This window comes from Trachemys scripta, chromosome 5 (genome assembly GCF_013100865.1).
Source record: "Trachemys scripta elegans isolate TJP31775 chromosome 5, CAS_Tse_1.0, whole genome shotgun sequence".
Lineage (NCBI taxonomy): Eukaryota > Metazoa > Chordata > Testudines > Emydidae > Trachemys > Trachemys scripta.
Genome location: NC_048302.1, coordinates 80,973,629 through 80,986,190, shown reverse-complemented (window position 1 = coordinate 80,986,190; position 12,562 = coordinate 80,973,629). Strand labels below are relative to the sequence as shown.

General features: G+C 37.2%; 1 protein-coding gene across 1 annotated transcript; it reads left to right on the top strand.

Annotated features, from left to right (window-relative positions):
• The first annotated feature begins 3,810 nt into the window (after window positions 1-3,810).
• MTNR1A (melatonin receptor 1A) lies at window positions 3,811-12,289 on the top strand. Its single transcript, XM_034772522.1, has 3 exons — window positions 3,811-3,861; window positions 8,604-8,745; window positions 10,069-12,289. The coding sequence occupies exons 1-3, from the start codon at window positions 3,811-3,813 to the stop codon at window positions 10,935-10,937; spliced, it is 1,062 nt and encodes a 353-aa protein (XP_034628413.1). The 3' UTR covers window positions 10,938-12,289.
• Window positions 12,290-12,562: the final 273 nt, after the last annotated feature.

Sequence of the window (12,562 nt, the reverse complement as noted above, 5' to 3'; positions counted from 1 at the left end):
ATACAATAAATGATATTGATTTTGATTATCATAGACGATATTAAGTTTTGTTTAGCATACAGTACTTCAAATATTTGTAAGATAGTGATTAAATAGCAAATCAGTTTTTTCAATGTTATTGCAGAAATGCAAACAACGGTAATGGATTGTTGGCAAATCTCAATTGTTGGCATCAGAAGATTTTGTTTAGTTAATTAGTGTGACTTTCTTCAATAGCTTCCAATGCATTAAAAATCTATTGATTTATATACCTCAGTTTTAATTTAACGCAAGAGATTTCCCACCTCAAGATAAAAATGCTAGAGAATATTTCTCCTATGGATTTGATGCTGCTTTTTTAAGCAAAAATCTTGTACACCGACATCAAGCCACATCTATTGGACGATCAAGCCAAAATATTTGTGTTAAACTATTTATAAAAATATAAATTTAAAAAACAGAATTATTATGTCCACATAGGTTTTGTTTATTTTCAGAAGCCCAGATAACCTACCTACCTTCTCCTTCAAATCCTTCCCGAAAATGCATTTCTACAAAGCCTATAAAACTGACCACTACTAGATACTTTAACCCTTCCAAAATCATTTGGTACACTACCTACTATTTGGGTTTGATCTGTTTTGTCTACAAGTGAAATAGACTGTAAGCTACTTAGGGTAGACAGTGTCTTATTTTTTTTATAAAGCATCACCTGCGTTATATTGTTGCCCTATAAATACATTCAAAATAATAAGCGTACATTGTTAGACTAAAATACACCCTATGTCATTTATTGTATCACAATGATCACCTGAACCATTCATTTTATAAAATGGGTAGAGAATTTCACAGCTGTACAGATTAACAGAAGTTTCAGGTTTGTCAATAAATTGTAAAAATCCTGTTACCGAGGTGTTCCTAGGCATGGAAAAGGTTAAGTAAGCAAGCATTTATTTCCAATTGTTTTTTGCCCAGGTTCCCCAGTGGGTTTTTTCCATGTTCTCCCAACTCAAATACAGTTTGATCATTTTGACCAAGTGTGGTCTTTGTTAGAAGCACAATACAAACATCAGAATGGGAGGTGTCCTTAAGCATACGTTACCCGGGAATCTAAAAGTGGGTGATAGTTTTCAGTTCTCTGCAGCTCTCAAGAACCTAGAATATTAATATAATAGGAACTCTGTTTATACAGGTTTTAGTGTTGAGAGTAGAGCTAGTCAAAAAAATTGAATTTTGTAAATTTTGATGAAAAATAGGAACAAATTTTTGCAAAATTGTTTGCAGAAATCTTCCCTGTTCACTAGCTCTAATTCAGAGATACTGTCGACATGATAAGCATTTCACGTGTGTTTGTGCAAGTCAAAGGGAGCTGCTGGCTGCTCAGCACTTTTGGAAATTAGGCAACTTATTTAAGAACCTAAATATGGACGTTTGATCCTAACTTCAGGCACCATTGTTTTAAACATTATCCTTTATTTGCAAACTTGTTTTATTAGTCACTCTTCTTCATATGCACAACCTATTTGACCAAGGCCAACCTGGAACTGATCTCTAATATTTTATTCCATGTATTGTGAGAGTCCCTACTATTGCTGTCCTCCAACCACTCTAATTTGCATATAATTTCCTTGGATAGAGGATGAGCAGGAATTTCAAATCAATTTGTTGCTGTTGTTTCTTTGGATGATTCTATATAATAACTCTGTTCTGCAGTATACAATTAAGTATAATCTAAACACAGTATTATGATCTTTCTTATATGCAACACTAGCTATGTATCTATTCTTTCTCATCTCTCACATATAGTATATTGTTCCTGCGCTCCAGTCCTGAGCACCCTGAGTTCCCATTGACTTCAATAGGAGCTGAAGATACTCAGCTCCTTACAGAATCTGAGCTGTACTGTGGTATTCAAAATTTTTGGCTTACTAGACTTGTTATAAATGAGTGGGAGTGTAAATATTTAATACTGTCTACTGAGTGCTAACAAGCTTCCCGCCTGACATTATGGATGTGTCAAATTCTATGGTTGTAATAATTACTCACTAGGCTTGGTTAGCCCTCACTAGATGATATTCCTATGGCAAGAGGGCACATGCCTGCAAGGTCAAGGATCACAATACTGGATTTTTCGTGCCCTTCTGAACATTGTTTCCATTATGAGAAATTGTCTAACAATTATAACAATAAAGCCCTAATGTAATGTAAGGCCTCTTTTCAGATTAAAAAGAAAATTAGAGTGAGATGTTTTCATGCACGTGTTTGATGCTGAAATCTACACACTGGGCTTAAAGCCATTCACATCCTCTTGCATGACCACCTGCAGTACCAGATTTAATTTGTTAATCAGGAGTAAACCCCAAAGGCCTCCATCACGCAATTAAAATTTAATATGCACGTGGAATTTTTGATACAAGCCAGGTTTAGAAATAGAGCCTTGATTTTAAAAATAGGCATTTCACATCTAAGGGAGTTGATATTATGATCTGTAAAATGAATGAAGTTCCCAAGAGTAACTGGAGTTTATACAATATTTATTTCTGCATTTCTTTTCAATGGTTTTGTACCATTTTGATGCAAAGTTGTATAGACCATTAGTTTCTTAATCCTCTAGGACCTGTGCTTCAGTGAAACTGGGACTGTCTGAGCAAACTTACTTATCTAAGCAAACTTATTTGGCTTTGAAATGATGGCTGAGAAGTAACCCTGAAGGGAAGAAATGGTAATTGACTCAACTTGCAGGGTACAGTATTCCTCTCCATATAATACTTTTGGGGCACTTAACCCTTGTGGAATTCCAAATGAGATACTTAAGTGAAGCAGTTTTCACATTGTGCATTGCCACCAGGAAGATACTGGACTGGAGCCTGATCCTGCTTTCCTTGAACACTCAATATCTCAATTTATTTTTGGGGGATATCAGTGTGCACATGGAATGCAGGATCATCCCCCTACTGTGTAGTAAATAACAGAGACTGTAGCTGATTTCTAACAGACCTAGGCCCATCACAGTTGTACCAAGTAACGAACATATTGATATATTGAATGTAAATGGAGCATTTTTTAAATTACTTGTTTACAGGACCAGGAATGCAAAGAAGAGTAGGTTATTTAAATAGCACTGGACACTTAAAAAACCACTGGAGAGCAGTTATCAATGAACAAATTTTAAAATTGAAGGAATGTTTATGGCATCCCTTGTCACACAGTATGAAGGTAGCCTGTTCATGATTGGTCTAATCTTTTTGAATGCCATTATGTGCAAACCAAAGTGGACACTGATCTCACAAAACAGTGTGGTCACAGGGGAAATGGCAGCATGATATGCTTCCTAAGGGTACGCACCATTCTATTCTACAAAACAGAAATGGCATCCAAAGGAAAGTAGCTCATGGCCTTTTCTGCAAAGTAAAGGTAAATTCACTTTGTACTGTTTTTAGCTTTCTAGTCTTGTTTTCCATAAAATCTAGACCAGTACTTTCTGGTTTGCCTGTGAAGTACTGTAATCTGGAACTGTGGTCACTCCTAGCATTGTGTTGCTCTGGAGTAGGATTGCTAGTTAAAGTGTTTGTAGTTTTACAGGAGAACATCACCTTGTTTGGATGTTTGGTTTTATGACTATGGAGCACACTGTTTGACTCTTTCCCTCCTTTCTGCACATGTGAATTAGCTGTTTGTCTATCTAATAATGCACAACTTTGGATTTATCTTTTGAGCCTGTCCATTTTATAGAACTAAATGAGAAAATATCTAGGCTAAAGGGAAAATATAGTTTCATGATTAAATAAAATAACCAGTAAAAACTTTAGCAATTATCAGAAATCTTATAAGATGTCACTAGAAGAATTCAAGGTGCTTTACTGTGAAGATCTGGTGATAAGGGTACCAAATCCTAAGAATCCTGGCAGTGAAGCATTTTGAACAAGTTATACTTCCAGAGAATTTGACCTACATTTATAGAAAAAAACATCCCAATAATTAAGCCTAGCCTATAATTAGTCATATCAAGATCAGAAACTAATGCTTCTACATTCACATCTGGGCATATTTGAGAGGTGATTAAAAAAAGCAGTTAGGAACTGCATAGACATTCTAATCAGAAACTAAATTTGATTTCATAATTGACCCTAGATTGTAAATGTTGCATACCAGTATCATTAGGGAGTGGGGAATTAATAAGTAAACATTAAGGGCCTGATCCAGCTCCTATTAAAGTCAATTGAAAGACTCCCATTGACTTCAGTGACCATAGGATCAGGTCCTGCCTCAAAATAAACTCTTATGGTAAAAAAGGAAAGGCTGAAAAATGTCTCAAAGTTAGAAAAATGTAAAAACATGCTTGTGTCCCATCAGACTAGGTGAATATGAAATGTGAACAGTCCACTAAAAGAAAGAGAAGGCATTATTTACCTGAAGGCAGTACAGTCTGTATTTGTGGCTCCTGGATACCCAATACACAACAGATGGCACATCGCAATAGCAATGAGCTTGGGTGTGGAAGGTCCCTAAGCAAGAAGCTAGAATAAGGTTGCAGATAATATGTTAAACATGCATACACATCATACAGGTTTAGAAGATATTGGGAATGGAGTCTTGTATCTCTTTAGAGCTGGGGCCTCTAGCTATTAATACAATACAAATACTGAATATGTAATTTAATGATGCAAATTGATCTTTTTTCAGGAAAATATTTGTTTCCAATGTATGACTGAACTTTTGAAATAATGCTAGGGTAGAAAGCAAAGAGGTTGAGGTGTAAAGAAGATTGAAAGGGAGAAGATCAATTACAGGTGTTTAATAACGTTTAGGGGGGAATGCAGATGTTTGATTTGATCTATTTATTTAGGTGGAAAATATTTTTCCTATTTCTAGCATAGAATAATCTGTGGCTGTTGACAAAGTGTGAACTCTCTGCTGTTCTATACATGTAAAATAATTATTTGTCTGTTTTTCTTTTTCCATTCATTGAGATGATTCTAGATATTTTTGTTTCTATTCATATTTAAGTTATTGTTGCTTTGCTTGTGCTGGTTATTGGTTTGCTTTTTTCTCATAGCCAGATTTCTCTAAGCCAAAATTGTTCCCTGAAAGTCAGAAACCAGATTGCTGTATTCACCAAGGATTAACAACATGGCTAGACCATTAATCCACCTGAAAATAAATTTAGTAATAAAATAATTTTATTCTTTGGGTGAAGAATAAAAAGTTAGCATAAGAAAGTAAGGAGTAGAAACAGCAAACTGGAAAATATTAGTCTAAATAAATGTGTTGAAAAATAATAGCAATCCCTTATCACTGTCGCCACTAAAATAAAATCTCCAGTCCTCCCACTCTACCACTCAATTAAAGTTTTTCCATAATCCCAAAATCTTAAATAGGACTCCCCAACCTTATAAAATGTAGTTATTTTGCATCATAGAGCTAAAACCTCCAAAATTTCTTATTCTTACCACTCCTTCCAGCGGAGAGAAAGTCAACTGTGCCCCTAGTAATACCTCCCCCTTGACATTTGGGGAGCTCTGGTCTCCAGGCCAAAGTCTGCTCTCAGTTGTGTCAGCAGAATTTGGGCCTCTTTTCCCTGTTAATGTGGCTGCTTGATGCTGAGTTCCCTCAATTCTAAGTCTGAGGTTCAACATTGGCAATTTTGTCCTTTATTGGTTCTACTCATATTGTGCAAGATCCTGTTCCCATTCAAGTCACAGGCAAAACTCTGATTAACGTCAGTGCTGAAGGATCAAGCCTAAACACAGAGTCTATGGAATCATTACAAGCATACAAATGCTATGTATTACACAGATATCAATTACTGCCAGTGCAACAGCTTGTGGTTCTTCTGTGCTGCTTCTCCATCTGTTTTGGCAATGGCATCATGAAAATTAATAGTATTAGTCTTTCCTACAACTTCCCTGTGTCACATTTATTCCATTCATGTTATGTGTTGTTTCCCTTTTGGGAAAGTGGAATTGTGTGGAAGATCATTTTTCTCTTTAGTAAAAATTATAAGATGGCAGATTGGTCTGATATGGAACATGTACTTTTTAAGACCAGTCTCATGGGTTTCTTCTGCATTCACAGCACTGCCAATATTTTATGGAGCATTTCTTTGGACTATTTAAAAGCAGAGCCTAGTGACTCTAGTCAGCCCAGCGCAACTTTCTCCACACTTCTTTACAAGTTAAAAGAACATTATTAAGTTTGAAAAGTCTAGCACTCAAAAGTTAGGAAACACCAGAATTCAGATGGCATGTGAAACCTTAAATAACTCCCCTTGTGTTTATGCATTACAATATAGTCTTTAATTGCATGATGGCATACTATTTTTTCAGTGCACAGAGTGGAAGGTGCTCAATTAATGAACAGCTATTTAATATTTTGTTTTCTCAGCATTTGTTCAGAGTGTAGCCACAGGGGTTATTTACAGCACAGCGTTTTCTCCTCTCCCACCAGCCTCCTTGCCAAGTCTCCCCTCTGGCTCCAGCCCCCATGAAGTCTAGCTCTTGTGAATTCTGAATTCAAACCAGCACAGGTTGACAAGCTCCTTGCTCTCAGTTCTGTTGCCAGACCTCAGCCCAGCCAACAGGAGGCCAGAGCTGCAATTATAGGCTGAATTCTGCTCAGCCCCTGGCTGGAGCATGCCCGGTGCAGACAGAATTGTTTGGGGATTTAGCGACTAAAAATCTAAGCATGTTCTACTGAGCACGCAAAAACTGATTTTTCAAGAGCCTGTTAATTTGGGCAAATTTGGACTGATTTTCAAAAGGAAAGCAAAAGGCAAGACCTTGACACACAAGTCCCCCTGCTGCCAAATTTCAAGCCCCAGCTCCAAAGTCTGGGGATCCTAGCACATTGTTTTTCAAAGAAAAGATCAACGTTTTTCAATATGGGCAAAACAGTCATTTTTCCTTAGTCTTGTTCTTAGAAGTGGCTGAACCATTGTGGCTGAAGGTTTTTGAAAAAAGAAAAAAAAAATCAGCCTGCAGAAGAAACCAGCATGGAAAATTTCAGCCCAAATAGTTAGTTTGGCAAAGTTATGGGCAAATGAAACAGAGCCTTATAATAGGAAGTGACTCAGCCCCACCTGTGATTTATATAGTGTTGTATTTACACACTGACCGTATTCTGCAAACAATCTTCCAATGGGACATGGACAGATTTTGTGAGCAAAGACCAACAGAGGGAATGGATTTTATATTTTTCTTCTCTTTCTATTCAAACTTCCTCCTTTCTTGTTGCTTCTGAAATTAATAGGACCTCTGCCACAGGCTTCATCACAAGCAGACTCTAGGATGGCATTAGATCCTCAGTCAAAAAGAGGAAACAACTTCAGAAATCAACAAGAGAGAGGCATCTAGAAAACTAGGTACAAAACTTATAAAAACAGTATATCTTAATCTTTTAAATAAGGCCATTTATCCCAGCTTCTGTTATTAGGAACAGTTAATGGGCATCATGTGTCTGCACTGAATACAATTAAAATACAAAAAAAAGCACTGTTCTGAGCCAAATAATTTCCACATTTCTGCATCTCTGCATGTGTTTTGAGATTTAGTATTTCCCTATGAACATTTAAAGCATGGGATTAACGGGAGAAAATGCTTTTTTCAATATTATAATTAATGTAATTATATTAAAAGAAGTGGAGCACAATGGAGAATTGCAGCAGTGCAAAGGACCTGTTACCGCATTGGTATTTTCATTTTAAAGCTGATTTTCAGTTATAGTTTAACAGTATGGTACTTGCTTACATGGTGAAAAACTTGACTCAAATGTTGTCCCAAACACATCTGTGTTAGCAAATTTACTTTGCTTTTGATAAATTCTTTTAGTAAATTGGCTTTTTTTTTTAAAAAATTATAGAAAGATAAGAGAGCACGTTGGGTTGTTTTGTGCATTACTAGTTCTACCAATTATTAGTATTGCCCATAGTCCTCAGCTTGTTTAAAAAATATCCTTGCCTCATTGAAGTCAATAGCAAATATCCCATTTACTTCCATGATGCCAGGATTTCATCCCTTATAATCAATAATCTGCCACAATTTCTTTTATCTGAATTTAGGTTCCATGTTTTGCTTGTCATTGTTTTTAATTTGCAATGTGGTGTAGAGGTGTTGGTCCCAGAGAGACAAGGTGGGTGAGGTGATATGTTTTTTGGACAATAGGTGTTCTGGACAATGAACACCTATTACTGTCGGTTTTGTAAGTTACTGATTGTGACCTAGGGACCTCTTGATACCAATTATTAGCAGTGCATTAGGGTTACAGGGATCCCCTGGGTCTGGAATTTACATTCTAGTTCACGAAAGAGTGTCACATAAGGTCTCTAATGAAAGCCTGTGTCATACTGGTCATCTTAATGATTGAGAGATGTGTGTACAGGTGATATGTAAAGAGTTACGTATGTACAAAAATTATGTTCTTAAAGCAAGTAAGGTGACCTGTTTTAGAATGGTTTCAACAGACAGGAGGTAAGAAATGTTTAGCTGTCTGGCTACATGAAAGTGAAGTATTGTAAGCTTTACAGTGGCGACACATTTACATACTGAGTCAAATGCTAATGGAGGGATGTGAAATCAATGAAAAAAATGAGCTGTGCAGAATGATATCCTGTTCTCAAACTAAAACAGTGGTTTGAGAGACTATATCTAGAAGGTGCAGAAGAACCTCCAGGGATTACTTCAGTCTGTGAAGACAAGCTGCCAGCGGGCTTGATCTCAGAAGCAAGGGTCTCAACTAAATTGGTTGAAAATGCTGGGGAAAGGACTTGGGGTAAGCTGTCTTGTAGGAAATGGGGGAATACCCTGTTAGTCACTAGAAAACAAGTTGATTTTGTTTTATATGTAACCATTTGTTACCAATATTCTGACTCTCTATCACTTGAATTTCTGTTTGATAATAAACTTATTGTTTTCACTATATCTAAGTGTTGTGTGTGAAGTAAAGTGGTGATACCGAGTGGAGTTTTACAACTGGTGGACACTATTCCTTTGGGATTAGCAGAACTAAGAGTTCTGTGTGTGCTCAGTAGACCAGGGATTGAGCACTTTAGAGGGAAGATAGTCTCTATATTTGCAATAAGACCTCACATGTGACCTACAGTGTATGCCGTAAATATCTCATGAGAATAATAATCTTCATACTTGCAATATAGAAGGAAATAAACATGTAGATTGACTAGTTTTAAAAATGCATGAGGATAAACTAGTTCAATATAAACTCATACATTTGTAAAATACTTGAAGGATTATGAAGTGCTCAGATGCTACAGCAATGGATGCTGTTTAAGTACCTAAAATAGATTGATTCTGATTTACCTGCTTGATTGCGGGCCCTATCCAAAGCCCATTAAAAAGTCAACAGTATCTTTTCAGCAACTTCTCTTTGCTGCTGCATCTGCTTGTTTGATGCCACGTACTCTTACTCCTGATTGCTCTGTGTTCATGTGGAAGATCTTTAAACTATCTTTGTCAGGATGAAAAATTGGATTTGGATTTTTTTAGTTTTTTAGAAACTCTTTACTTGAGAAATACCAGAAGGATGACTTCTCTAAATATTAATACAATTACAATATTGTAGCTGGAATCTTTAAAATTTATTAAGGTAATATCATCCAAGAAAGGCTTGAGATACAAACAGGAAAACAGATTTAAGTTTCAGAAGTAGAAAAGTTTGGGGATAATTTAAGGAAAAGCAATGGAGTTAAATGTGAAAAGTGAATGAGAGTTTTAAATGGCACCATATGAGTCATCATATTATTTATGCTCAGTTTTCTAGCAAGAATATTTTAATAAGACATGAATTCTGGATCTGTGCGAGTAGGAGAACCCAAGTAAATGACATAATAAACATAGAATTTTTATGGTAACTCAACCCAATAAAATCTTTGTTTTAAAGGTACACCTTAGAATTGAACCATTTCCTCTTTAAAGAAAAATAAGTGTCTTATTTCTGATACATGAAAATAAAGTTTGGTGTTAATAGAAATTAGAGTTTTCCTCTGAGACTGGCTGTTAAAAATATGGAGAGACACAAAGGAAGAAAGAACAAAAGAAAAAAGAGAAATAAATATTTTTTTCCATATTTATTTTGCAGGAAATATATTTGTTGTAAGCCTGGCCATTGCAGACTTGGTAGTGGCGATCTACCCATACCCACTGGTCCTGACATCTGTATTTCATAATGGATGGAATCTGGGCTACCTCCATTGCCAAATTAGTGGTTTCCTGATGGGCCTAAGTGTTATTGGATCAATATTCAACATTACAGGCATTGCTATTAATCGATATTGCTACATCTGCCACAGCCTCAAGTATGACAAGCTGTATAGTGACAAGAATGCTCTGTGCTACGTCATTCTCATCTGGATCCTGACATTTGTTGCTATTGTTCCCAATCTGTTTGTTGGATCACTACAATATGATCCGCGGATCTACTCGTGCACATTTGCACAATCCGTGAGCTCACCATATACAATAGCAGTGGTGTTTTTCCATTTCATGCTTCCCATAGCCATAGTTACTTTCTGTTACTTGAGAATATGGATCCTTGTTATTCAGGTAAGGCGAAGGGTTAAACCTGACAACAAGCCCAGGCTGAAGCCACATGACTTTAGGAATTTTGTCACCATGTTTGTGGTATTTGTACTGTTTGCAATCTGCTGGGCTCCTTTGAACTTCATAGGCCTGGCTGTGGCTGTTGACCCAGACACAATAATCCCCAGGATTCCGGAGTGGTTGTTTGTATCCAGTTACTACATGGCATATTTCAACAGCTGCCTTAATGCTATCATATATGGACTCCTGAACCAGAATTTCAGAAGAGAATACAAGAGAATTATTGTCACAATTTGTACAGCAAAAGTTTTCTTTCAGGATAGTTCTAACGATGCAGCAGATAGGATGAAAACCAAACCCTCACCACTGATTACGAACAACAATCAAGTGAAGGTAGACTCTGTGTGAAAATGGGACCCTCACCATTGCCGATCTACAACATTCAAACACTAGCTCTGTTTTATTAGCCACACAGTTGAAGTGCTGTAGTGAAATACTAATCCTATATGAAAGGTATTTGGACAATGTTCTGTGTACAGTATTTGTGAGCCAAAGTAACACAGCCTTGACATAAAGAGCCTCCTGTTGTACGACATATCTTTCAAATAATGACTCTCATATGCTTAAGGTATTACAGGGTTACAGACATTTTTTTAAATTTTTTGTTTAACATTGAAGATGGATTGGAACTGAACTGCCATATAACTAACTGTTTGAAAAAGCATCATCAACCCCCAGCTGGACTCCCTAAATTGCAAGGCAGGTTATGGTACTGATCCTGACACCCTTAACAACTCCTGTTACAGGGAAAATGGGAGCTATTCATTCCAGTGTGAGGGAACGTGAAAAGATGAGGGAGAATACTTGAAATGCTTCACTAAGAATCTCAGTCTATATACTTAAGTTCCTATAGTAGTCATAACTTTGTGGCAAGTAAGCCTCACCACTCCTTTCAGGTTATTACACCGCCCTTTTTGAGTCCTCCTCTTTAAAACTGTTTTTAGGAGGAGAAATATGCATGTCTGATTATCTCAAAAGCTACATGGGCCTATAGAACAACTAGGGGCATGCTGGGGGTGGCAGGGAGCACGCATGGGCTCATCAAGAGCTCAAAGCACACAGGGTGATTTTGACGTATGGGAACTTACAACTTCCCTAATGTCCATGAGAAATACAAATGGGAGAAGCCTGGAAGTCACCCAAAAGGAGAGAATGGGGGAGATATCCTCTGGAGATAGCAGAGAGACGTTCCTGTTGCTTCTCCATGACCATTCCATAGTATGTTTTAGGAAGTGCCAGACGCTGGGCCTCTCCTCAGGAAGCCAAATACACTTAAGAGGGGCATCTGAGAGGAATGGGAGTTTGTTTGGAGAAGGACAGGGCCTCTGTGGGTTCTGAACGCTTAGCTGAACTCTCAACCACATGAAGCCTGGAGGATTGAGATAATCATATCAAATTCATGTACTGCTTCCCAAAATGAGCATGTGGCCCTGTTTTAACCCCTGGAAGCCTCTGGAGCCCTGGCTCCTTCTCAAAATTGTCCAAAAAGGCTTTTTGAAATGTTGGTATCTAAAAACCTCATCCATAGTTACCAGTGATGAAAATGGAATAAAAGCCTAGAGAGATTAACAGACCAGAAGAGAAAAGAGAAGGCACCGCTACCCTGTGGTAGAGGGACAAAGGAACAGGGAGTAGCTGGTCCAATACTGAGAACTATCTATGTGGCCTAGCCATAGCTGTGTTCCATGCATGGGCAAGAGATGAAGAGGGTGGGGAAGGGAGGAAGTGCAGCTAGGCAGGTCCTGGCCTTCTACAGTGAATCTCGTTTGGTGAAAACTTTATTTTATTTTATTAAAACACAAAAATAAGTTTCAGCTTTTTCAGTTAATGGGCTGAGATCCTTTCAAACACTATGCAAGGACTGTTCTCTCCCTAACTCGTACTATCATTAAAAGGAATGATCCACTGAATTAGATCTATAAAGGTTTCAGCTATCATAGCTTTCTAATCATTAGCCATCCTCTCCTGGCATA